Source organism: Tigriopus californicus, chromosome 7 (genome assembly GCF_007210705.1).
Source record: "Tigriopus californicus strain San Diego chromosome 7, Tcal_SD_v2.1, whole genome shotgun sequence".
NCBI lineage: Eukaryota > Metazoa > Arthropoda > Copepoda > Harpacticoida > Harpacticidae > Tigriopus > Tigriopus californicus.
This window is the reverse complement of record NC_081446.1, coordinates 11151858-11179760: the sequence shown is the minus strand read 5'-3', so window position 1 is coordinate 11179760 and position 27903 is coordinate 11151858. Positions and strand designations below refer to the sequence as shown.

Genomic DNA, 27903 nt, shown 5'->3' with positions numbered 1-27903 from the left:
GACGAGGTCGAGGATTTGTATCGTCTCCTGGCCAAAGTCCAGAGCTCCCTGCACATTGACGCCGTCTGTTCCGGAGCAATTCTGTCAGATTATCAGAGGATCAGAGTTGAGAATGTGTAAGATTTAAATCTTTTTAAAAAAGATCTAATTGGACGAAAGATGCCGGTCCAGATATCCTTTGATCGTGGTTTCAAGTAGTACGCTTAATAATTTTATTTTCGATATCGTTACTGATTCTTAAATTCAAATAAGGGGCACGAATAGGAAGTTTTTTCATCGTCTTTAGCATTGTTCTCATTAGGTGTTCACGGTTGAATCTGATCTCATTGAGCTTTCTGTGGCGGCGAGACCAATCCGAGCTCCTCCGGGAAATGATCTCGTTTCAGATGAATTGCGTCGTGATCAAAGTTGCCACGTTGGGTTTGGATCAAAAACATTTGGGGCAATCCCTAGCCCAGCTTCAAGATCATCTAATGGCTATGGTAACTTGAACTAGGTTCAACGGAGTGCATCAATCCAGAAGAATAACTTCTTCAATATTTCAGGAGACTAAATTCGGGATCAATGTTTGTGGGGAAGGTGGTGAATATGAAACCTTTACGCTGGATTGTCCACTGTTTAAGAAATCCATAAGCATGTGAGTGAGCATTGTTATGAAACAGGCCTCTAAAATGGCACCAAATTAACAACATTCAAACGAAGGGGTTTTTGAAGCAAGAGCTGCCTTATGACTGGAGCTGCGAAAAACCCTTGAATGAGTTCGAGGCTAAAGAAGAGTAATAATGTGTGACGCAATGTTTGTAACTGTCTTTTAATCCTTAACAAGATGAGCGAGGCAGGTCAAATCTCGTTTGACATGATACTATGACCAATACAAAAAGATGTATAAATTTGCCCTTTCTTTATAGTCATGCTGATGACGTCACAATATTTTCTGACTCGGGTCACTTTTTTTTCCAAAGCTTCATAGTTAAAGAATTATCTTTTAGTTCACACGTATTTGCCTTCCATAACAATTGGTTCTCTAACATGATGTTTCATAAAAAGTAACATTCAAACGTGCTAACAAGATATATGAAAAGTGCCCTTAAAAAAGGGAAGGAGGTGCTTTGGACATTAATTTCAAATGACTAGCATTCATTGTGGATTCTAAGAAAATAAAAAAGAAGTGTCTGAAATCCATTCACTTGGATCTTTGCCTTTTTATTGCATGCACTTTTTACAGGGGTGGCACAAAGTTTGAGGGCAAATGTGTCGTTAGTCAATTAGAAATCATGCATTCAAATTCCTGGTCACTTATTTGTTTCCAATTCATTGTTAACTTTGAAGTTTTGAAACTGTCTGAAAAAGCTTGATTGGAATTTTCCCAGCCAGGGCAAATCCAACCATTAAATCAAGGTGGCCATAGATTCTCTGTAGTGTCCAAGAATATGAATACAAATATAATCAGAAATTATCATAAGCTTGTTAAATCCAATGATTGAACAAGAAAAGACAATCAAGGTTAAAACGGACGCCTGTTGTGAGGTCAGCTTGGGAGGACATCCATCCCCAAGGACACAGTCCGTGACATTGCAGATGATATTCTAAGACGTCTCCAGAAAATTGCACATGCAAAAAGTGGTCACATCGAAAAAGAACATTAAAAAGTTTCATTCTCATTGAAATTTGCCATAATTCTTAACAAAGTATATTTTTCTTATCATACCTTACTGCAAAAATATTATGAATTTTAGGTGCCCACGAACTTTGTGCCAACCCTGTATGATGCATGTGATGTAGTGAATGACCTTCGAAAGAATTGCAATGACGAAAAAATGTCGCTCTGGCTTGAATCATTGAGTTTTTATGAAAGCATTCTGGTTTCGTATTGAATCAAGAACTCGTAGTTGGAACCAAGCACGACGTTCATTATCAGTAAACAGAGACGGTCACACGGTCACAAGGTTTCTTTTCGATTATTAAAGGTCACGGAATTAAAAAAGATTATAAAAACTGGTTATATGTGCAAATTCAAAAACCTCTCATGAGAGCTTGCAACATTTATTGACCTAATTCAATATTTTGTTACCTGATCAATATCAGCAACTTTTCGCTGGATTTCGCTTGAACTTTGCTCGAACTTGGCTGGATGTCCACGATACTTGTGTTATATCAAAGTGTCATTGAGCAATGGTGAAGAGTCTTGACAATCGAAGCTCAAATATACCCTTTTTGTGCTTTAGGTTTCAGCCATCACTTATAAAAATAAAAGTATAAACTGATTTTTCTCCGTCAAGGGAGTCTTCTTTCCCAACTATCTGAGCTGAAAAAAAAAATTGGAAATGATCCTATGCTAAAACAAAATCTCCTGGGGTTAACGTTTTAACGCTCAAAATGATCAAACGATGTTTTCCACCTTTGAGTAAGGCCATGGGATTTGGCTTTGAAATACTTCGGAAAATTCTCAGGACCTCTCTTTACGGCCAAAGGTCATAAAGCCGGAATAGGCCCAAGACCACCATCCACCTCCTATCTTGATTCAAGGTATCGGTTGAATCTTGAACTAAATTGGCCTTGCTACTCCCACCGTTTGTATCGGGTTGACATTCAGATAAAATGAAACTTTTTTTTGGCAGAATTTTAAATTTACCTGCTGGAGTTGCCTTGACGGGGCTTTCTTTCTTCCTTTTTTTCAGTGATGAAAGCAAAGTCATCGTTCATTCGGCTGATGCATTTGCGCCTGTCGCCTTCTTACATCTCAAAAGTTTGTCTTTGAAAGATAAGATTGAACAGGTAAGATTTTGGCGTAAACTTCAAAAAACCCAAGCAGCCTCAAGGGGTCTTAATGGACGTTTTAAAAAATGATAATTTGCTTATATAAGTAAAGTATATAGAACATAACCGTATTGCTTGATACCTTTGAAAGAGAGTAACTGAGATTGAGACTGGTTCGAAGTACTATACACGCAACTAAATGTGGATGATTTATCGATATTAGGGGAGATTTACAGACTACTGTTAAATATTGATCTGAAATGGTTCCATCTAGAGGTCAAGGTCTGTCTGTTACTTTGCTCTACCATAGACCTATTAGATACAAGTCCTCCTTAACCAATGATTTCATAATTGTCTCCTGGACTTTGCATTGCCAAGTATTGGTATCATACCATGGTATTGAGGTCAAGAAATGAGACTCAATATGGACTCAAGGTTTCTTTTCAATTGATTTATCCCCATTGCTTCTCTCTCAGACAATCCTTGGCTTTACGATGTAAAAATGCCGCAATTATGGCAAAACTGAAAAACTACAAATAAATAAAACAGAAAGTTGTTAATTCATAATCGTGAAATCAACCGTAATGATCTAGGCTCGAGAGTCTAGTGTGAAATGTTTTATCTCCCGAACCATATGGAGAAATTTTCCATCACAAAATTAGGTAAAGTGTTCAGGGATGATAAATAAATTTTGAGATGTCAGCATAGCAGAAATGTAAAAAATACGACAGATTAATTATTTTGAATTCTTGAAATACACAGAGCTCGAATTATTCATTCATTGCCTCCGAGTTGTGTTACGCAGTAATTCATGTATTTTGTAATATATCTTATGGTCAAGTAGAAAGCCTTTCGCGTGGTAAAATATATTTAGGGAATCACAATATAATGAAAATTAGGCGGTTGATCCCTTGTAATTTTGGGTCGACATGTCTTCATTTGTGACAAGGAGTAATGAATTAGTGTTGGGGCGAGTCCGGACTCGACTCCGAGTGCACTCGAGTCTTTCACCAGAATTTGAAGAAATTGGCCAGATTCGATTCCGGACTCTTAGTGGTACATTTATATTGGATTTCTTCAGAAAACGGCCAAATCCGTCCTGAATTGACCATGTAAGTTTTGAGCCACAGAAAGATGATGATTGAATAAGCCTAATTTAGATTTACAAAATTAAATTGGGTAGCAGAACTCGAGTCCTGCAAAACGTTGCAATATCAAGGGACTCGTACGAGTCCGACTGAAATCTATTACTTACTAGTTTTGTCAGCAATCCCCCAAATTAGATCACCTTTCTCTAAGTGCTTTGACCCTAAAAAAAACAACAACCTACATTTATTTATTTTTCTTCCTCCGAGTGAGTCTACGCAAATGGGCAAAAACTACCTAAATGCAATTGGCCACTCAAAGTCCACAATCACGGTCGCTCACATAAGAAATGAAACCATCCTCAAGATTCACTTCAATGAAGGCATCTTCGCCTTCTTTGATCACGTTCTCTTCCTTCAAGGCCAATGTCACATCTGCCACTCAGATGGAAATGCTCACGACCAACATGGAAATCCGAGATTATCTCAGACACCCAAGAGATTTGGTTTCTCATTGCCACGATCTCCGCCCCTGTTTCGAAAATTGTGAAAACCACCTGTCAGCAAAACTGCCTGACGACGTTTCCTCCTTTACCTTGGGCAAATCGGTCTCCTATTTGCCATCGTCGAGTTGTGTAAGCTTCCAAGATGGTTCGACCGGATGGTTCGCTATCGGAAATTTGCCGATTCAAAGCCGAAACGAGGGCGAGAATGGTGCTCAAGATGATCCAGCTGAAGCTATGGAACAGGTTTTCCGGCAATTGAAAGGTGAGCGATAAAATGTGAAATATTGGAATTCATCATGCCTCACAGAGCAAACAGAAAATGAGAGGCGTCGTAGTTCTTCAGTTCCAAGGGTGTTGTTGAAAGTGAGTGAGAACCCGATGCTTTTCGTTTCGAATTGCTTTACGAGGTCGGGTGCCATATTTACCCAAGATAAACATGGAACTTTTACCTTGTTTCCCTCTCAACCAAGTTCTCTCTCTATATCCTTACCTTTTTCCCTTTTACGCAATTCAATCAGACCTTCGAGTGCTGACAAACTCTAGCTTCGTCTAAGATCTCCTTGCGCTGCATGGAAATGTTCCAATTTCCACGAAAAAAAGAGACACTTTCATTTAATTTAACCTCAGTGCTTCCACTTAATTAGAAAAAGGATCCTCTAAAAGAAAGAAATCTTGAAAAGATACTAGTACCTGCTTTCGAGTGTCAAAGCTATCTTAATAAATGCAGAAGATAGCTCTTCTCCACGCTTTCGCTCCATTTCTCTCTTTTGTGCTTCAAGACAGTTTCGAGTTCAGCCAAAGAGTGATGAATTCAGTTTTAGTCTACTCGCTCTCTCATTTGTGGAGTCTACCTTCAGTTCGTGATGCTCTGCAGTGCATTAATGATCCATACGATCTAATGGAAACCAATCCCTCCGTGCTTGCATCCTGATGATTAATAAATGAGCAAGGGAGTGAGAGAACCAAAGGGTATCTATTGGTCTCGTAAAACCGAACAATGGAAAAAGGACCGCCTCATTTGATGACCTTTCGAGGACCTCGCGTTCGACTTGACTCATCAACATCACCCAAGTTCAAGAGGACAACGAGGCTCGAGGTCGTAAAAGGTCTTGAAATTCGCACTAGCCTTTTTTTCATTCTTGCAGAGTGCTTGGATTCTCATGGTTGGAGTTTTTCCGATTTGGTGAGTGTCACGCTCTTGGTCTCGGATATGGCGCAATATGCGGTGATAAATCAACGTTATGTGAAAAACTTTGGCATCAATCCGCCCATCAGAGTGTGCGTTCAAACCCATCAAGACTCGGCCGTCATCTTGCATGCCTTGGGATTTCATCTTGTGAGTTTCGAATTTTCAACCCTTCATCTCTCGGATCAATTTCCCATTGCGCCCAAGGCCACAAAAAAAAAACTAGTTCCGAGTTGGTTCAAGCCTAGACAGTAGACTGATTGAGCAACTTGGCCCATCCGTTATGAGGATAATGCCTAGCCTTTTTTGGCCTTGATTGACTGCGTTCATGAAGGCCATGGCAGATCAAGCGTGACCGTAGCAAATATCCGGTTTTTTAATTCGTATTGAACTTTAGAACTTATTCTTGAGTGGCGAAAATTCCTCTGCATGAAAACAAAGTCTTCCGCTCAGAAAAGCATTAATGAGTTTAATGTTCTACGTGGCTTCATATTCTCAGTACATTAAGTTATTGGGTATCTTTTTTTGAGACATGCTTTTGTCTGGATCCGCAAAATGACTCGTAGTAACATTACTGTGACTGAATTCAAGGTTGCTTTTGTTTGGTGCTTACGTGTAACGTTTCTGTCCGGTCCGTAAAAAGTGATCAACGAGGACACAGATTTATTTTTCAACAAAGTGCAAGAGTGGGGACACTCTCCTTTTTTCCGATTTCTTTTTTGTTTTGCCCATTAATGGTGTTGTTCTGAACATTGGGATGGTAATGTCCTTGACATGGATGTGCTGCCTTTCAGAGAGAAGACAAGCACTTTGCCCTGGAGACCACTCGAAGGACCATGCATGTGCAGAGCATCTCTCACTGGGCTCCGGCCAATATCGGTCCTTACAGCCAATATGTTGAGGTAAGAACAACCAGCCTTGACCTTACGACCTTAGCATATCAAACATGTCAAACGTGTCACGAAGCACGAACATTGTATGCATGTACAAATAGAATAACTCATTGATTTGAGGAGCATGAGAGCTCATCAAAAACATTTAGAAAAGCGTGGCGTTCCTTTTGTTGAAGACAATGATACCTTATATGGTTATCTTTGTCAATATCTCCAAAGGGTCTGACATCCAGACAATCCTGTTATGTTCCCAGTTTTATTGATGAACTCGGTTTGGAAGTGCGTGGATCACTTGGGCAAAAACGAAGGGTTATTCAAGTATATCAGTTTTATCGCTTGACTTTCACTTTTGGAATGGAAAAAATGGTTTTAATGGGACTGCGGAGCATATTCTAATGTGTAGTATTGAAAAGATTGGAAGACAAGTTGGTTGGCGTTGTTGTCGAGGGTTGGAAAAAAAGTTTGCAATGCCCGAAACATCTGCAATTTTCCAGTTCAGACCGTTTAATCCATCCAGGAAAAGTTGCTTTGCCTTCGTTTCTGATACAGTTTATGTATTGCCTGGTCAGTTTATTCGCTAGATATGAAGTGGTTGTTCCTTTACCGCATTTGCGACAGTTTTTCAAGGTCAAAAGTTAAGACTGCAAATCATCATGATTGATTTCACTAATCGATTCCCTTTGCCCGTGAGACCAGGTTTTTTAGAGTAAAAAAAAATCTTGTAGACCGCTTGGACTAGATTTCGACGCTTTGATGCCTCTGAAATTTTTGATTGGCTTAACTCGGAGCTAATCTAATGAATTGATGAAATGTTTTAAACAGTGAAGAGGGCGGATAATCCACAAAAAGACCTTCACAGTACCAAATCTGATGTATGAGTGGGTGTTCAAACAAGAAACAAAGCCAATCGGATATCCAGGGGTCTTCAAATGAAAGGAAACAGCAAATCAGATGCATATCTCTGACATTGTTAGACTTACAGAGGGTCTATCCAATTTGAAGAATGCAGGAGAGGCTAGTGCATGCTAGTTTTATTCGCTCTATGTCCCTCATGGGCTTTGATCATACCATGACGCGTCTAGAAATAAAAAAAAAAGATCTTCCTTTCAAAATGACCATTTTATGAGCTTTGACTTGATCAATAATGAACGCATTTCAAGACTTCAAGTGGAATAGTAGTCTCATGATATGCTGTTAAGCTCGAGTTGTTGGGATTTTCAAGCAAATGTTATCAAAGAGATAGAGTTAGGTGTTCCAGTTTTTCTGAACGCCACTGTCTCTGATTTGCAAGAGTGACTTCTGATGAAATGGTCAATCCTATGTAAATGTTTTCTATGGCAAAGCAACTCGATAGTCGCCATGGCTATGGATATATTTTGTCCTTTTAGTACCGAAAAAAGCTTGGGTTGTTGCTAAAAACTAATGAAATTGTCGAGAAATCTATATTCTATGTAAGATATATTGAGAAGCCTCACAGAATGGGATCTTGAACTGGAACCCCTCTGTAATCTATTGTTAAAAGAAAGTGCAAAGCCGATCGCAAAAAGTGAATTGATTTGATCAGAGAAGGCACTTTTTCACTCGCCCATTCTCTACCAAATGTGTTCTTATCTCGGTCATGAGTTCCAAAACGATTTATTATCTAATTCCTTTGCTAAATTGTTGCAACTTACCAACACTTTCGAACGGAAAGTGAAAATCTCCCTTTTCATTCTGAAAAAGTTATGCTGTTAAAAGCTTTAGAATTTTGATCTGAATTTATGTAATCATGAAAATGCCTTTTTATTTCAACACAACATGTAAGAAAGTGACGCACTAGGTTTGATCCAAGAAACGATTATAAAAAGGAAGGAGTTTGAGTTCCCTATTCAGTAATTCTTGTTCCATTGGGAAGTTAACTATCGAATGAGACGTGAGAGTGCATCAAGAAGTGCCAGCTATTTTCATAAGTAATTTTCCCTCTCACTTCATATTGCCCTTTTCCTGCTTTTTAAGACCACACCAATTAATTATTCAAAGTTGCCTTTTCCGTTAGGAGTACGAATGCAAGGCGTGGGCTTGACCCTTTTGTCCCACCAACGAAACTCAGTGTGCCATCAACCACTGAAATATGGACTGGGAACACTATATTTCTCGACTTTACCGTCCTCGTCCATATTTGTGTGGCTAATAACTATGACATATATTCCTAGGACCCGTTTAAGTAAATTTGTCCTTGCTGTAAGTTTGAAAGTCCGATGTTGGTTGGGCGGAGTGCTGTACATCGTTAGGAATGAAAGAATTGAAAGGACGACGCATCTCTTGTTAGGTAAAGGAAATGACCAACTCACAACATCTCGTTAATCTTTCCTGTCCTTTTCCTTACCTCGTCTCAAATTAATCCTTTACGCAACAGCTTAATGATTAAAGATTTAGATTCTCAAAAACCTTTATGCTACCAATTATAAATAAGCTTCATTTTTGGTCGTCTATGTCTTCGCATAAAATATTACTACAAGCAAGTTTGTCTCTGAGATCATAAAGGTCAAGAAGTCCTATAAGGAGTACATCTATTCGAGACCTTCTTTCTAAATAATTATCGCGGCCACTTAATGGCTGCACTTATACTGCAGTTATTCATAATGTCAATGAATACTAGCTCTCAAATCAGGTATAACGTACTAGTTACTGTATACAAGAAAGGAAAAAGGTGATGTTAAGAAAGATAGATACATTTACAAATCTTGAAATTCCGCAAAGTACGTGACATTCCTTGCTTTTTGTTGGCCTTCGTGCGCTTGCTTTATGACCCAAACGAAGGCCTCTTCCATTCCATTACCATCTCTAGCGTGCTTAGCTTTGTTTCTTTTCTCCTAGGTTGATAATGTGATTCACATTGCTGGACAAATTGGCCTGATTCCCGGTTGCATGGAATTAATCCCCGGTGGTTGCGGTCCCGAGGCCAAGCTCTCCTTTAGGCACGTGCATCGCATATTAGAGGCTCATAAGTTGGGATTCCAAGCCATTGCTCAGGTGAGTCAGTCAGTCTGTGGTAAGAAGAAGTACTCCTATGGCGATTGGGATGATCCTGGTTGATCCTGAATTAGGCCCTTTTCAATGAACCTGGTTGTAGACCATTCCAAGGTTGAGCCTCTTTGCTTGGCAAAGAACATGGGTTCGTTTCACATTTCTAGCGTGATTCAAACTTTTTCTAGCGGTGTTTTCTTGTCTTTAACCACGAACTTCTACAAATATGGACTGTGAACGAGCTTCCCGCTAACTCGGTCTGCTCTTGGTCATAGCGACTCAGAGCCACTTTTTGAATTAAAGTAATAAAATAAGAGACGTAAATCTTCTCAATTAAAGACAGGTCATTTTATATAACTTTCTTGTAAAGTGGCTGGTTTCAAAGTTACGATGTCATAAGCTTATGTAGCTGACCAAGTGCAGAACAAAATTTCGAATATGTAGTGTTTGCTGCATAACTTTGAACATATCTCCTGGGTTTTCTAAGCATAGTTTCTGGCTCAATTTCGGGCAAGTCCGTCTTTTTAACAAGATCTTGTTGTCATATGTTATGTGCTTATTTGGCATAACATAAACGGTTTAGGAGATAATAGGTTTTTGCTTCCGTTCGCAGTCCATAAGTCTAGAAGTCCGTGCTTTAACCTACGTTGTTGTAGAATTGATTTTTTTAAGTATTGGATCATACAAGATTTTGTCGTGTAGTGAAGTATTAAAAAGCACTTTGCAACGTATGGTTGCTTTTGGGTGGGTCGTCTCCAGTAATTCGAAAACAAAATGTTCGAAATTCATAACATTCAAGGTATTTTCGTTATCCTTCAAGTCGCTTTATCCCGTTACCCTGTTTGGTATTATACTCTAAAGCAAGGTTTTAAAATCTGGGGAAGATAAGTTGTAATTGAAGCACAGTTTTGTGGTGATGGGGCTAATCCCGTGCTGCAACGCTTTTGTAGATTGTCACAAATCACAAAATCACTTCAAGAAATGGGAAATAGTCTGACTGGCAAGGATTTGAACTTCCCTGGCCATGACTGCTTTAAGATAGGAGCGGAAATTGATTTTTCAATCAACCATGGAAAGTTTCAGCCCTCAACTCTTTTGTCAACGGGATCCCGTCTATTCTTTGGAATCGGATGAATCTTTTCTTGTATCCTCTAACTGTGTAGAAAAAGTAAGATTTCAAGAATAATAACTCAATGCGATGAAAATGTTCCCGACAAGCAAGCTTTTGGTTTTGATCATCTTCTAAGACGTGGGGGATTTAGTAGAAGTTAGTTTAGCTGTGTATTGAGGGTCGACGTTCATGTGATTACTGATCTGTTTTTGGAAGCCTAGTTGAGCGCCACCAATGGGCTCAATAGTGACAAGGGAGGAAAGAAAAGCCAATCTACGTACGGAGAGCAGTGGTGATGTCGATGTGACAATATTTGTCTTCCATCAGCTGTTATTATTTAACGGGGCCAGGAACAGCAAGACCAATCCTGCCACTTCAAACGATGATGAACCCAAGCCCACCTTCGATTCGGAGTTATTATGTGTACTTTAAGCCCTGATTAAAAGTCACTGCAACATTAAAAGGTTGTTATTTGAACCCTCACATCAATTCCAATATCTTTTCTTGAGTAAAATGGTAAGATAGTAACCGACACCCAAAAGGAAGAAGTGACGGAAACAGACTAGCACACTCATAGATTCTCATGGCACTAAACTTAACAATTAGAAATTAGCACACAAACAGTAGCAATTGGAGCACCTAAAGTATAAAAACGCACATCAAGCGTATTTGAAATTTCATTGAATTTGTGTATTTGTAACCGGCACTTTGAATGGAAAAGGATGTTTCAGAATGTAACTTTACTTTTGAAATACATTAGTGGGCAAGTGTACTGAAAAATGTCGAACTCAGGCTATCCCAATTAATGTCATAATGATTCGGTATGGGTTTCCGAAGGAGCTGATTCGATCGATTTGATGTAGTTCAACATATGCCTTTGTCTATTTTCATCGCCTGACTAGATTTTTTTTCTTTTATAAAATCATTGCTGATGTTGGCCAATGAAAGCAATGAAGATAACAACCTCTTTTCGTCAATCAAATGTTTGTTTAGACAGTAGCACATCAGTGTCATAAAATCAACATTAGAAAGCTCCCTCTTTAGTTAAGTTCTTCTCTTGTATGCTTTTTGTGGCCACCAAACTCATTGCCACGCTTGATTAGACTTCAAAGGACACAATAAATACCTATTTATTCAATTCGATTATGAACATCATGTAATGTTTCACTTGACTGAGCTGAGCGGATGATTTGGTTATCATTATCTAAATAAGGATGGACTCGATCAGAGGACGAAGAGGTCTCGCACAAGCTTCTTTGTTTGCCCGAGGCCTGTAATCGGACTCGTTGAGTCGGAGTTCGAGCCTGAGTCATCAGCTCGATTTCTTGCTTAAGCGAAGAAATGGTGGAGATTTCGTCTCGACTGAGCTCGTTTTCATAACACGTTTTAGTCACAGCACGGAGATTCTCGACGGAACTTGGGTGGTTCACGACGGGACTCGAACCCGAGTGCACGCCCACAGCGCCGCGTTCAGCTTCGTCCGGAGTGGCTACACGACTCAGAGCGACCTTGGGAATGTCTGGCACGCCTATGGGAGGCGGTTCAACCTCGGTTATGGACTCGCAAACTGCGTCCCGCCGCATGTTCTTGTTGCGACCTCGAACGTTCATACCGGGCACTTTTAGCTTCTTGACTCGGATGCGTTCCATGATCCAGTTCACGAGCAGATCCCAGCCTTGTGGTCCCTGAATAGATGATTCGCTGAAGTTTAAGGTCCTCTGCCACACCCTGTATAGACGGAAGAAGGAATATAACCATAGTAGTAATGCCAAGATGACCAGGACGAGTTCACAGATTCCAGCCTCGAGGTTATGATAGCCTGGATGACCAGGTGGCGGATAATACGCGTTGGGATAATGTCCCACGGGAGGAACGTAAGGCCCATAGGGATCATAGTAGACTGGATGAGGAGGGAAAGCCTGTGTCAGATTGCCGATGTCTTCCGTTTCTCCGATCCCTTGGGCCATAGGAGAGTGAAGGGGATGAGGAGGTGGGGGAGGATGTGCTTGATGAGGCGAATAGTTGTGGTCCACAGCTGCGGTGTGATAGTAGAACTCGTTATTTCGATGGTTGTAGTAACGAATCTGATTGAGATAATCACATTTGCACGGAACGTAGTAGGGACTGTTTGGATTCACATTGGTGGGATAAGGAGGAATTGGAACCCGAGGAGGAATGTGCGTGGGAACCTGGGCCAATAAAGGCTCGTACACGTGACCCTGCCTCATCGTTCTGCTCTGAAGACTTGTTTCAAAGCAAAGTCATTTATGCAAACTTATGTGTGCTCTTGGAAATAGCTGGTTCCACGGGTTATCGATTTCCTTTGTTTCATGTCAAGTGCCTTCCATCTCAGATCAGTTCCACGTTAAAGATCTCATTCCACAGAATTGAGCTTCAGTCCACATGACCATGTTGAAACAACACGGTATAACTTCATCCTTCTTCTCGAGCTTGTTCCATCAGACCTTTTCCGTGTACTTCTTCAATTCAGAGGAACAGTACAAGATATTCACACTTGGCACATCCCTAGATCAATTCGGAACAAATTTGTTTATGCCAAAGACGTCGAACAGTTATTCCCCAGATCCACATAGGGAGGAGAGGACAAGAGACGAGCACTGTGAACGAGGATTACTTTGACGGCCAATCTTGATCCTTATCCTGACATCGTGGACACCAGCTGGCTTGGATTTACCGTCTTCTTTCCCATGTGCAAGTGGAGCAAGTGCAATGACAGGATCTGTTGCGGGACTCTTGGAACCCGCTTTATTGGACAGATCGTTCACTACTTCCAAGCGCGACGGGCATGAAAAATGAGACACTGTTTGTTTTTGACTGAGGAATTAATTATGCCCGATCCAGAGCTTCCAGGCACATGGAGAACACACCTGGAACAAGAAAACTGGATCACTTATTATTGGTTCTCATCAGACAAATTGCTGTCTCGTTCATTACATATAGTTCATATCCGTCTTCTCTTCCTATCAATCGCTTAGAAGTGTTTGCTTGATATAAAAGAGTGTTGCAAATTGAACGAACACACTCATTTGATGGGGAAAGTACGAAGTAAGATCGAAGAAACGGAAATGTTCGTGCGATTGCCCTCTTCCTCGTTTCGCCACTTACTGTCATATTTTCGTGCCAATATTTTGGGATTAGGAGAAATGGTCAAGCAATACAAAAACTAGATTCAGTTTGCGAAAAAAAGCTCCACTTCTCTACGCCACTGCACAGCTTTGCCATAGAAATTTACTGACGTCAAACGCAAATCGAAACACTACTGAGATCGAATAATAGCAGGGAAAAAGAAAACGATTGCTCTCATTCTTGAGCATTTGCCTCATTTTAGACATTTATTGACACTGCTTGACTTTGCAAACCAATTCCCACGTGAGTATCTTGCATCAAAATGTAAGTTGAAATAACGACTTGATATTTCATGATTTTCATTTCACTGATTTCATAGCGGTTGTTTAAAGGGTTTTTAGTCATCCGTATATTGCTGCAAAGGGCAATTGATTCCAATGTGGACCGAATAATTGGTACGAGGTGCTTTCAAAGTCAAATTGCTTTCGTTTCATACATATTGGATCATTTGAATGCTTGGTTTGACAATTTCGGCTGTTGAAATTGAAATATGGCTCAGCTTTATTGAGAAGCTTTTGCTAATTTCAGTTTCTGCTCCCGCCGATCATGATCGAAATATTTTCATTACGCCCAAGTATGTTGACGCCATTCGTTCCAAGTCCAGAGTGATGTTGTTTTCAACCTCACAAAGGTGGATAAGAACGCCAAGGGGATCAATAAGGTGCTTTACCACACCTATCTGTCTTATCCGTCAGATAGGTCTCTAAAGATGCGTATACGTATTCTGATATTGTCAACATCATAAGCGTCCAGACACTTTTTGATCGAAATTTCCTAGAATGCAAGTCAGGCTTTTGTGGGACTGGTTGGGGAATGTGAGGATAAATTAGAATAGGTATTCATGGTTGGCCATAGCAATAATTGAATTGAGCCAAAGCTACACCAAATAGGCCGCAGTATAATTCATTTTGGTAATCTAAGCTGTTACTCAAAAAATTCATTAAAAAAATCGATGCAAATTCAAGCCCTTGTGAATTCAGTCTAGTCAGAACAATGAAACCCAAATCTCTTCTTCCTCGGGCTCATTCATTGCTCAACTTGCTACCCCTTAGTATTCGTAGGGAGTGTGCAGGTGTTGATCCAGTAGCCTCCTTGAGGTTGGATTTGAACAATTGTTCGACCAAATTACCTGATCAACCCTACATTCAAGGGCTGGCCAGATCCTCCAATTCTAATGAATGTATGGATAGGGTAAGTAGTTAAACAGAGATGCGGATGGTTACACGATCTACTACCGGCGAACTACTTGAGCCAGTTGTTGGATCAAAATCTTCTGATTGGTCCACTCTACCTCCCGTTACAATAGGCTCTTAATATCTATCCATGTCAGACAAGTTTTGTGGGATCTAGTTTCGATGATGAAAAAGTTAGCTTTCATGAGAAGCAACTGATGTTAGTTACAGAACTGTGGTTGTACTTTTTGCTCGCTCCACATGTACCAACTACGTAATGCTATAGTGTATTTTTTCTACCTACTATACTCTTAGAGCTCGAGATTTTAAGACGGAACCACTTCATCTTATTCGCTTGCTACCCACAAATTTGATTACCACGAGATAGCGTAGCCTGATCTCGTATCAAATAAGTGAATTATATTGTGACCGCAAAGTTGACCCCTGTCTGCAAGTTGTGACCTTAATGACATCTTGTCCGTTCTCGCATGTTCAAACGCTATTTTTCCTTCTTGAGGCTGTGAAATGCTTTTGGAAGCTTACTTTGAGGTTTTCAATGCCTTGACAAAGCTTTCCCATTAGCAACTCCAATGGGAAGAAGAAGCATGGTAGCAAAAGAAAAGAAGAAAAGCCTTGAAAGAGATTACGTCTTACGTTGGTTTTGGCATCTGGCTCTGAAATCATCCCGATTTGCCCTCTTCTGCGCTAGATTACCTTAAACGAGCGAGTAATTTGCTCAATCGACCATTTCAAGGTTCAATTGAGAGAAAAATTGGGAGATTTTATGAAACATAGATTGGAATTTGGGTTTAAAACCTGGCTGAAGGATAGAAATATCCTAGTACACATTGATGTCTGTTCGCTCAGGATCTTGATAAAGGCCAGTTCTAAAGGCAGACCCCCTCGATTGTGTTCATGCCATCAAGCATGAACACCTAACTAACAAAGTCTGATGGTGAAATAAGTGCATTATTTTTAGTCCCACCTTCAAGGATGGGTGCTTCTTTTCAAGGAACATTTTCACCCAAATGGGTATTACTGGGTTCCAGAGAACTTTGGCGGGATTTCTCAGCTTTAGAGGACGGGGGGGGAAGGGGGGGGGCTAGGGGCTAGGAGTGGGCGTGAATGTAATAAAGAAAGATTCTTTGCCTACATTCTTCCCAACAAATCAAGTTTTGTGGCTGATCCCTCTCATGTTTGGCGCGTCTTATCTACAGATGAGCATCTATCCAATGGACCCAAAACGTATAAGCTAATTCAATCATGACTCTTGCTGCCGCAATAGTTTGAGAGTGAAAAAAGCATTCCCTACTTGTATCCTATTTTCTTTTTGTCCGGACCATCGATCCAAAAAGGGGCCTTTGTTTTGCTCCAGCAAGGATAAAACGGACATGGATTGTATAATATCTAACGAAAAGCGCGGAGTTTACCCTGAAAATGAGAATGGAGCTGGAAATGCCAGCAAATCCCCATTGAGAATCCACTTAGGCTTAATTGACTTTCAAGCACGTGTGGCGGACAAAAATGTGCGGATATTGCCCAAACGTAACCATTGAGTTCATTTCTGTCACAAAACAATGAAAGGAATGCCATGACATGGCATGGCTCCAGGCTTTTGCTCCAAGGGTTCCAATACGTCAGTTCAGAGCGTTTGTGAATTTACGTGTTTGCCTGGGTTTCTTCATATTATTTGTTATGCTTGACTATTCGCCAGTGGCTGCAAGATGCAGACCATGTCACTAAAATCTACACCTGCCAAATGAAGACAGCCCCTGGGCTCAAGTCAATTTAGTGGAAAGGACGGAAGCCATTCAAAAGCGCTTGTTCCATGTTTAGGTCCGATCAATCCCAAAATGTTTGCCTGCATTTGCAACTTTCGAACTCTCTGCACGGTGGTTCAAGATTGGAGGATCTCAAACGTGAAAATGTAACTGAACGTTTCTAGGAGATAAATATTGGTTCTAATTCATGTGAAGATCTTGACCAGGGCTTGGAGAAAACATTTTTAAATTCTAAATTGATTTAAACTTTTTGGAAGCTTTTGATAAGTTAAAAAATATTCTCAGAACATATAATTTTGATGAAAACTTGCATGTGTGTGTGTGTGTGTGTAGGTTGGAGGAGCAAATGGAATATTGAAGGAATCTATAAGAGAAGCAAGTACTTCATTGTTTTTAGTGGCCTGGATTTTGTTATGGAGGGCTCAAAAATATCAACCTTGACATTCCCTACAATTGACTCTAAAACCTGGTTGAGGAAAACTCTCATGGCTACTTTTGAAGATGTATTGCAAAATATGATGTCTTTTGCACCTTTAAATACTGCATTGTTCCAATCTTCTTGGTTTGTCTCAATTCTTTTTGGCAAAAGCTCAAGCTTTCCCTTCAAATACAACTAGAATCTCAATACCTTACACAAGAAAGAGCAAATATAAAAATATTTGCATTTTAGCCCAGGTTTCTTCACCCTGAGAGATCGCTGAAATAAAGTACACAGAGGAACCAAATTTGATTTAGAGACCTGCATGGTCAAGGATATTAATTTGGGGTTCTAATTATGGAACTTTTGAGGGCTTTTGATTTCAAAGATTTTGAAATCATGAAATTAATTGAAACCGTTGGTAATTGCTTCAAAATTTTGCAAAGTTCGTTTAATGTTGTCTTTTTTGCTCTAAGCAGGCTTAAATCTTAGTGTGGGGGATTTTTTCTATAAAAACTATTTCGTACTTTCAAATAATTTTTCAGAAATGATTTGACCCTCAAAAAGATTTTTTTCCGAGCCCTAGTCAAGACATTCACATTGTTATTGACCAATTACTAAGTACCATTAAAACATATTTGTGTCATACTTTCAATCTGATGTTTAATTAAAGGCTTCAAATTTCCGACTTCTATTCAAGCTATAAGTTCAAATTTCTGACACTATGAAATCTCATGTGTTAGTGATGATTAAAAACTTGTCATCAAATACCTGAATAAGGATTGGGTTCCTAGAAGTCCTCACCACCCCACCCCAAAAAATGACCTTTAAATTTGCCTTTTCATGGTGCCTGAAGCTCCGTTTGGTCTTGATTCAATGGGACCTCGTCCAAGCGGAAAACGAATCTCGTGCCCCCATGAAAAGAGGTGGTGCCAAATCTTTCTTATTCTTTTTGTGGTCCATGGTTTTGAACTGTTCTGAAATGAATGGTGCCTAAAGTAAAATGGGACGCAGGCAGGAATTAAGCCGTTTTTGCTTCATTGCTTTTCACAGAATGGCGTCGACCCCGCCCTGAACGGACCCAGACAAAAGAGATGCCTAGCTCAAAATTGAATCCTCCTCCACAGTAACATGGAACTCATCGAAAGAGTTTCAAAATGCTTATGGGATATCTAGTTGTTTTTTGTTTGTTGGAACCTGTCAAGTTGTTTATTATGGTCAGTCAGTCCAAGATTGATTGACAGGTGCACATTTTTGTGCGTGGGAAAAACAAATGTCAATCTAGAGATAATATGGCGTGTTTCCTTCGTTCAAATTTGCCAAGGTTCTTTTTTGCTGTTCCATGCAAATAGAGAGATGATGGGGCAACAGAGAACAATTTAGTCTCCCAGTGGTGATATTCCAGACTTCAATATTACAATTAATGGTTTTTTCCTACAGCCTTTCAAAATTGGGACTTGGCAAGGCATTGAATATTCGATTAATCGCCATTGGAGCTAATTATGCCAGCAATAGCTTATTACTTGAAATATGAGAGAACGCGATATACGTGGGGGAGTGGTTCTTGGTAATTTTATAGGTGTAATATCATCCGTCTAATTGACATGATTACTCCCCATCTTTGTATGTTCTCAATTCGTTACACACTCCGCGCTTGGAATTGTCATAATTAGACCGTTGTAAATTCTCGTTACTCGAGAATCATCTTTAAGATCGTTTTTCATGTCTTGGACATTTCTGGGCTTTGTTCTTACCTGATTCAAAACGTTACGAGGATATCCGTGTATCCGTGGCCGATTTCATGTGCGAGTTTAAAGGCACATTCGATTTAGGAACATCCATACGCAGACTGCAATCGAACTACAGGCAAATATCGGACTGGGACCGTGTTCTGCTCCTTTTGTCCCAAGAGTTCTTGTCGCCTTTTGGTCGTTCTCACTAACGGCTACCGGGAAAATCCCTCATGTGGGATAAAAATAGCCGAAAAGAGTTCATTTCTCCTCCTCCTCTTCTTCTTCTTCTTCTTCCTCTTCCTTCTCCTTTCAACACCTAGAACTAGAACACAGTGGTCCTTGTTCCACTGCCAAGGTCCAACTGAGGAGTGAGTTGCGAGTCTTGATGCCCAGTGTTCCAAGTTCCGAGCCGCGAAGAAACACAGGAAAAAGAGAAAGACCGGGAACGAAGGCCAACGAGTGAGTGAGTGCTTGAGTTAGGGAGAGCGATTGTTTGGCTCAGCTGTTCGATCGCGCCAATGTGCACAGTGCAGACCGTCCTCATGGAAGAGGATGATAATCATGTGGGATTGTTGCCTCCTTGGATTTAGGAGTAGTGCAAGGGGAATACAGTTTTATGGAGTACTGAATTAAAAAGAGAGATATATTCACATGTTGCGGTAATTTCTTTGACATTGTTATGAAACTGGTTATGTGTGAGGAGGTGTCGAGAAAACATATCCTGTGTATTCTGTACTCATGATTAGAGTGGGCCAGTCTAATGGAATGTCGAAAAAACAGTACGCTTGCGCTTTTTCTCTAGATTTGATCAAATTAGGAGAGAGGCCAATATTTATGATTAAATATGTAAATGAATGATCAATTGCCATATCTGGGGCCAGGTTGGTTAGTAAGGACACCCGTCATACGTATGTCTAGAATCAGGTTTGATTCGCTTTTGCTTCGAATTTTTCAAATGGTTTTTGCGCGAGGTCAAGAGACGTACGACCTCCCGCTTTCAGTTGTACTTGGCACCTGTGGCTTAACTTAACATATAAGATAATATCAACGTAAAATCTAATATTACTGTGCCATTGTTATAAAGCCATCGAAAACGCTTTTGCAAATCTAAGAAGGCAGAGAAGCCCAGCTTCTCAATGGAAAGTTTTTTGAAATGCCCACGAGAATTGTCCTAAAGGTCATCGAATAAGGCGAAACAAGCAAGATTGGTTCTTGGCTCACGGCCGCCTGAACTCGACTTTCCGCTTTGGCCTTTCGCCGAGAAGTCTCAGAAAAGTTGTGGAAGTGAAACAAATTTTGTTATTCCTAATCATTTTTAATTTTTGGTGCACGTCGATTCGTTGACTATCATAAAGCTGAATTGCTTTTGTACCATATGTTTGTGCCATAAATCATAGGTCTATTCTGAATCATCTCGTACCAAGTGAAAATGAACAAAAATCGAGCTTCAGGTCAACATTTGTTAAACATTAAGATACGATGATTAACTCATAAGTCCACATTGAAATTCAGGGTGATTGTTCCTAATTTTAGACTATTTTGAACATTGTGACATTTCACATGTTCACTCAGCAATGCAGATTTCAATCTTCTGCAAAAATGTTTGTTTCAGATAACATGCTACATAACGTCGAGAGGTGATTTTAGAACTGTCCATGACATTTGGAATCAAATTGAAACCGAATCTTCGTCCGGGTGAGTGAATTTCTTAGATTCAATTATTAAGACATTTTCAAACGTAAATTTATGTTTTTTAGAAAGGCTCGTCTGAATGTGATCGTGGTTCCTCGACTTCCCCGAGATGCCAGTGTTGAATGGCAGGTCCTCGGATTACGACCCTACAGAATAGACACCGAAGGTGAGCACTGATTGAAGGCTTTTTTTTAAACATCCAATGAAGCTCCGAAGCCCATATGTTTGACATAGTTTTTTTAACTTCGAATGTCGCACAAAATGATACGTCCTTTTTCGTACAGATTTGGAATCGTCCAAAGACCAGGTGTCCAAATCTATGTGGAATGTAGAATCGGGAGAACAACTGAGGGATGATGAGGTGGTTTGTGAGGAATGGCTTTCCATTGAATCGCAGCAAGTGGATTCGCACGTGGGCGAAATTGGAAGACGAGACGACGACGACGACGACGACGATCAAGAGGAACTAGAAGCCCGAGAGAAATCGTTCGTCGTCGTACTCAATGCAAGATTGGGAAGTAAGTTCTAAATTTAAGTGAAATGTCTGTGCATGGACGACAGTACACTGGACATTCTTGGTGCGGCCAAATGCACCCGAATGGTATAACGGAAAATTTAGAAAGCATTGAACTGAAGCTCCCGACCAGAAATTGAAAAACATCTTAGTCACACCATCCAAGCCACGCAGATTCACTCGCCAAAGATGTTAAAGATTTATGGGAAGGAACATTGTAATTTTTACTTTGTACTTAAAAGAATTCTTGCAAACCCGGTTTTTTTTCTAAGATTCAAGTTTTCAGCTGCCCAAGTTTAGTTTTAGCGAAACGGTTGATACAACATGGACGAATAAAGAAATTTGACTGCCTCTAATGAAAATTACGAGTGAGATGAATTCGTGTAAATTTGCAAATTGTTCCTTGTATTCTTGAAAATGAATCGTAGGTGTTTAAACCAATAATGAGCGAAAAAGAGCCAACTATTGCACGATTCTTGAAGTCCAATGTCATTAATCTTGAATTATAAACAATTCAATACGTGAAGCCTGGAGCATAATGGCTGCAAATGATCAGCAGTAGCCTCTGTGAAGGGATGAAGGGTGGAAACCGATCCAAGGTAAGGCCTAACTCATCGTTTTAGCCCCGTTTCTTAATGAGATCAAAGATTGCCGGGGTATCCGATGAAAATTGGAAAGACCTCCAGTTAAATTGTGACCTCCATGGTCTGTGGAAAATGATCAGTGATAATCTTGTGGGGGCGTTTAGAAAAGCTCTGGCAACTTTGTTGTGACGTAAATTTTGGGCTTTAAACAAATTTTTGAGAGCCTTGCCCTTTTTTCACGGTACCATAAGAACAGGTCAGCTTCGTTAGAACTAATTTGAAGCGCCAAATTTGCATCAGTGGCACTGACAGGCAAGTTTGTTTGCTGGTACCGGAGCTTGGTCAAACGCACAAAGAGGTGATATCTCAGACCATATAATATATTCATTATATGATCTGTGGTAGAACCTCGAAAAAAGTTTAAGCCTAAAAAATTTTAACCCTTTCTCGGCCTTATCTGCGGGAAAAAAACATTTCATCCAAATTTCCAATTTTGTACATTTTTTTGCCATTTTTCCACTTTCCCGCCCTCTTTTCTCACTATTTTTCAAATTTTAGGACATTTTTTACCCTTTCATTGTCATTTGGATCCTTATCTGCCTCCTTCAAAACTTGTTTTTCTTTGTTTGGGACCTTCTTATTTTCCTCTGTGAAGCATGATCAGATGGAGGATTAAATCCTCAGCCAGAACCTTTTAGCATATGTTTTTGGTTTGGACTGTCACTGGCTTTACTAAGCGTCGTAATGAATGTAATCCCCTGTAAAATCAAAATGAAACATCATGATTCGTTTAGATGTTGCCACTTAAACTCTGCACAATAATTGGTCTACCAACGAATTGAATATATCAAATTCAACTCCCTTTTCTGGTTTGGGAAAGCCTGCAAAAAAAAAGTGAGCTTGCAGTTGAGCTACATTTGCCGTCATGGGTTTGATCCGACCCAAACATCAATTGTTTTTGCATTATTCCAACTTGCATTTGCATGTTTACACCTTTTTTGCACATTTTGACAACTTTTGTTCGCCTTTTTATCAACTTTAAAAAATATTTAAATTAAAGCCCCAATTTTTTTCGACTTTTAGTTCTTAAAAGCTTCATTACTTTTCCGAGGTTCGATGGAACCCGAAATCATGGGTTCCGTTCGAATATACTGAGAAAAAAACCATCAGTGCTTGAGCGAAACCAAAATCGAGTCAGAGTGTAAATAAATTTGTTTAGAAGATATTGGCCAGATTCGATTGTTTTATAAAATATTCCAGTCCACATTTGTACATATTTTTATTGGGTTTCGTCAGGAAATGGACTTGACTCATAAATTGATCAAGTAAGAGATCAGCCTTTGAAAGATGATTGTGCATTAGCCATATTAAGTCAATTTGTTGAATCAAAGCAAAACATTAGGATAAACATGTGCATTATGAAAAACAGACGCTTTACCCGAACACTCCAGCTTCCGGCCTTATAATTTTTTGCATCAGCCCCATAAGGAAGAGATCCTGACATTCCTTCTAATCCTTGATGTATTTTTCTTACTATGGTTAAAATACCATGTGGCATAAATTCATACATCGCCTTATTTTAGATCTAAGCCACTAGTTTTTGAGAACGTGAACAATTTTCAAATCTCATCACTCTTTTTATACAACTGACAAATTCATCTTCTTCTTTAGATAAAGTTGGCCCATCCAGCGTTGGAAATGTGTTTTCCTGCATGTGGAAGCATTTAAGCACCAATTCAGTTGACTTTGCTCATTTTCAAGTATTCTACCCGCCAAAAGAATCCACCCTCCTATTAGAAGTACTGGAAGCTAACCTCCCAACCAGAACGTCGATCTCAGTTATCCCGGCCCAATCCGTGGACGAGAGCGTTGGGCTATTGTTCAATAGTATGATAAGAATGTCTCAAAAATAAAGTTGACTGAAACCCCACACATCATGGGTTGTCTTTATGGCACGAAAGCGTTGGTGCTTACTCGTTCGAATAGAGTTGGTTTTGAAAGTGATGCATGAATACGTTTTACTTCTCCTTACATTGATTGTAACTCATTATTAGTAATAGGATTCTACGAAGACTTTTCGGACCGTGTCGGTTTTTCATTCCTAGACAAAGGGCCTTGAATGCACTTTGGACAAATAACTATTGATCAAGCGAAACCTCAAGATGATCCCAATCTAGATTAAATGGGCCTGCTTTTGAGTGAATGTTACAATTTTATCCCATTTCCCATCCTTTAGGTCCAACGGGAAAGTTGAGAACAGAAATTGTCAGTTTTAAAGAAACCATAACTTTATTTCAAAGAAATCCTTTCAATGATCAGTATCCCAAAACTGATCAGCATTCCACGACTGCAAATGAAAAATGCGGTCAAAACGATATCAAATTCCAATCCATTATTGTCATCTTTATGCTGTGAGTCGCAATCACCATTGAGTAACAGATCAGGTTTCCCTATGAATGCACGTTGCATGAGAGTTCTCCAAACACCCGAATCTCTTTGCATCCGGAGATGAAAATCGAACAAGTTCTTGAAAGGTGAATCTTTGGCCATACCGAGAGAACTAAAATCGATGATGAATTTAGGGATGGGAACGAATATGTTTTGACAGGGATCTTCCGTCGTAAAAGAATACTACTTTCTATCCAAAATCAAGTAATAGCTCAAATCAAGTAGACGAGAAACGTTTGATCCATCTTTTTCAGAGGCATTAGGGTTGGTCTCATACGTTACCGTTGGGTCTGGCTTGATCTTACGGTCAAATATTTCTCTGAAGATTGATCCCTCCTTAGCATATCGAAACATGTCATAAACGGCAGTTCCAGATTGCTATGCAAGTTTGTGCTCTGGTTTCAAAAAATCCTCAAGCCTCTTCAAGGGTATAGATATCTCTCGTGTGGCCAGAAACGACGTGAGAACGGCACTATACGTAGAAAGCACGACGAAAGAAAAAACGCAATGAAATAAAGAGCAAGATTCTCAAACTTAACATCATTGCCTTATGATAGATTGTTGCAATTTCTCGATTCAACAAAGAGCCGAAGAAATGGCCCATAATATCGTTGAACGGAATGTTCCAATATTTTGCCATACCAAGATATGTGCTCATAAGAATCAAAGCCATCAGAAAGTAAAGTCAGCCTGATGTGCGTGGTCCATTGAATTGAACCACTGGAACGTTTCAACAGAAACCTGGGTACGAAAATCATGTCATATAACCTTCTAATTCCATTTGTTTCATCTAAATTAGGTTTCGACCCAATCTGACAAATTTTCACTTACCCCTGCAGATATAACCTCTTAATGTACTTAATATGTCATCTAATTTGAGGCAAGCGGTCGTCAGCGAATTTGGTGGCCAATTTTGACAAAAACTGGAACATTCAATTTGCAGTAGCTAAGTCTCAGCTTTATAAATGTCTATGAAATTTCTACTGAAGGTGTAGCTAACATATCTAATGACTTTGATTTTCTGCACTTTTAGTCTGATGTGCCATTATATATATTTTAAGTGCCATTTTATAGTTTTTTGGTTGACAACTGACTTTTTTTTATAAAACAGATATTGAACTTCTTGATTTACTGATATCGAAAACCGTCTTTAAAAGTCTTGAGAGCATAGTTGAAGGTAACCTAACAACATTCTAAACACCGTGTGGGGCGAAATAAATGTTTGTACAGTTACGGTATTTTTGGAACTCAAGATACCAAGAGAATCAAGTATGTATGAAAAGAAGTTGGTTTCGTTATGAAAAAGGTTTGTAACAGTTTTTTTATTGGTACATGCATTGGTGTCTAACCACATTTTTCAATAATGAGAACTATTCATTACTTAGCCATTGAGTACCATGATTTGAAAGATTTCAAAATGCGATAATTTGTACGAGCGATTCCGTTCTTGATATCTAAGTTGCTCTTTATTCAAACGTACTTTCCGAGTCCGATTTTGGTACTTTAGTTGCGTGATTACAAAAACGTGGCAATACGTTGGATGGATGGTTTTGATGCACACCTGAAAGTTTTCATGAAGCCCCACCCTTGTTACTTTCAATATAACAAGACCAACCCATACCAGCCACAGACTAAAAGGAACCGAGGGGTTAATAACTTGATTTCATTTTTGATTTGAATGTATTTATAAGTACAGGTACTTTTTTCATTGTGAGTTCATCTTTGGTTCATGTTACACCAATCAGGTCTGGATTAGTTATAACTAGGACATGCAGTTTGAGGTAACATATCACAGGGGATAAGTGGGCAGCAACTGGTTGATGGCGGACTTGAAAGAGCGAAATTTTTGGACAGTTTGAGATTCAACAGGGAGAGCACTGCAAAGTTTGACAGCATTGATAATAAAATGGTTGCCCCAGGCAGGAGGCCAAAGGTCAGTCATGTCTTATTGTGCTTTGAGTGGCTATGGGAAGATCAACTACAGGCAGAAAAGACTTATCTATTCCTTTTGTTTGATCATTGAGAATTTTCCAAACTTCCACCAAACAGCTCTGAATTGGCATTTGGTTCAGTGAATGGAAGCCATTGACGGAGAAAAGTTGCTCAATTCTAATATGGTTGTTTCTTGTTTTTCCCGACAAGAAGCGCATTACGTCATTAAGAGCAATCTGGAGTTGATTTTGAGAGGTGTTGACTGGGTCTTGTTCAGTGAAACGCACTTGTAAGTAAATTGCCGAGCAGTAGCGGATTTTTTCCAAAGATCAAACCATGGACCACGTCCCTCCGGGACCTTCTCGAAACCTTGTTGTGAAGAATTTGAAGATTCCTTGATTATGGACTAGTTATTTGGTTTAAAGCTAAAGATGGCATGTTCAGTTTCATACATGTGTACACACACAACAGACATACAATAAAGCCCTATGGACTTATGAAAAAGGCTTTGTTCACCTTGTTCTTTAAGCAAAGATATCCTAAAGATATGTTTGCTCTTCTAGCAATGGTTAATGATTTTTAATATTCTAAGTTTGTGAAGTGAGTAAAACTTCATTGAAGTTAATTCACAAAGATAGTGGGTGGTGCTTGTCACATTTTACAAACATTTCAGATGGTCTTACATAGTTTCATTCTCTTTGCACTCAATCCTGGTGCCCTGTATTAAAAGAATGCAAGAGTGAGGTTAGAGCACCATTGCAGCTAATTTTGAACCTTCAACTCTGTTCCAAAACATTGAGTTTACATGGATCCCAGACCCAAACCAATCACATTTTTGTAAATGCTTGTTCTTTAAGAGTTAGTTCTAAGGCTTAAGTTACTCTTCAGGCATCATTATCTGCAATCACAACAACACCAGATTCAAACTAGGTAGCTTTAGATAGAAATATTAGAAAGTTGGTTTGGATCTGGGGCCAAGGTAAACTCATTGCTTTGGAAAGGAATTGAAATTAAATTGCAATGGTGACCTCTTCAAATCTCATGGGTATTTCGTTCATTTACGGCAATGCCTACGCCAGAAAATATGTTAATGAGCGCAACCTCTTGGTTCTCTGATTTCAAAATGTAATATTGTCTTTTTGTTGACTATATTTCAGCCAAGTTTTTCTAGATTATTTGTCTAGCTTCTTGAAAAATAGATTCCATCTCCTCTTTTATTTAGGTAAAGGTCTCCCTGATGTATACTAATAACTCACCCGAAAGTAGTGTACCAACATGGTTCCAGAAGTTCAATTGCTAGCAGACGCTCTTGTGTGAAAGATAGTACAATCCAATGTCAACTTTGCCGCTTTGAATCATGCCCACCATGCCGTCAAAATTGTTTCCATCGACCAAGGTACCATAACGCCCAGTGGGATCTGGAATTAACTGAGATGTAAAATTAAGCGAGCCTTAAAGTTGATCCAAAACCTGGCCTGTTCCGTACAACGATGAGATTACAGAGAACAATGCACAGCACATGGCCCACAAATCTGCCATGTGTTCCTTCAGGGTTGATGGTAAAGGTCAATAAGTTGCCATTATGATATCCGATTTTAAATTCATGACCTTGTTAATTACTTCGCCGAATCCAAATTGATGGATCATTTAACAAGAACCCTGTGATTGGATCATACGTTCCAATTGGATTGACAACCACAATATTGCTCCCAATTTTGTAAATTTCAGTGAGTGTTCTCTCCGGGCCCATGATTATGATGACCTGTAAAAGAACCATGTATTAGAAGTCGTCAACGTTGTTAATCAATTGCTTGAAAAGTGAACTTTGTCAATCATAAAAATCATTGCTTTTGACAGAAAAGAATCTAATTGAATTCATGAATTGGCGCCAGATTGTAACAAATTATGCCAACAAGGTACACTATTCAACGGAAGGGC

The 27903-nt window shown here is 39.5% G+C and overlaps 2 protein-coding genes across 4 annotated transcripts; one reads left to right on the top strand and one right to left on the bottom strand.

Annotated features, from left to right (window-relative positions):
- Window positions 1–23517, top strand: LOC131884171 (uncharacterized; the record flags this gene model as incomplete). The annotated part of the gene is given in 12 exon segments (XM_059231856.1): window positions 1–116; window positions 302–482; window positions 546–637; window positions 2679–2775; window positions 4265–4610; window positions 5494–5684; window positions 6329–6436; window positions 9284–9439; window positions 20408–20490; window positions 20553–20653; window positions 20772–21005; window positions 23257–23517. Coding segments are annotated over 12 exon segments (1947 nt in total), but the record flags the coding sequence as incomplete, so codon positions are not given.
- On the bottom strand, window positions 11657–27530 carry LOC131884172 (uncharacterized). 3 transcript variants are annotated; one of them, XM_059231859.1, is made up of 4 exons: window positions 27452–27530; window positions 27222–27383; window positions 18817–19419; window positions 11657–13432 (listed from the first exon to the last, which is right to left on the bottom strand). In XM_059231859.1, exon 4 carries the CDS (start codon window positions 12770–12772, stop codon window positions 11675–11677), a length of 1098 nt encoding a protein of 365 aa, XP_059087842.1. In that variant the 5' UTR covers window positions 12773–13432; window positions 18817–19419; window positions 27222–27383; window positions 27452–27530; the 3' UTR covers window positions 11657–11674. The 3 variants fall into 3 exon arrangements, with proteins under 3 accessions (XP_059087842.1, XP_059087841.1, XP_059087843.1); XM_059231858.1 differs by having other exon boundaries at window positions 27222–27468; XM_059231860.1 differs by lacking the exons at window positions 18817–19419; window positions 27222–27383; window positions 27452–27530 and adding an exon at window positions 13671–13715 and having other exon boundaries at window positions 11657–13446.
- Window positions 27531–27903: the final 373 nt, after the last annotated feature.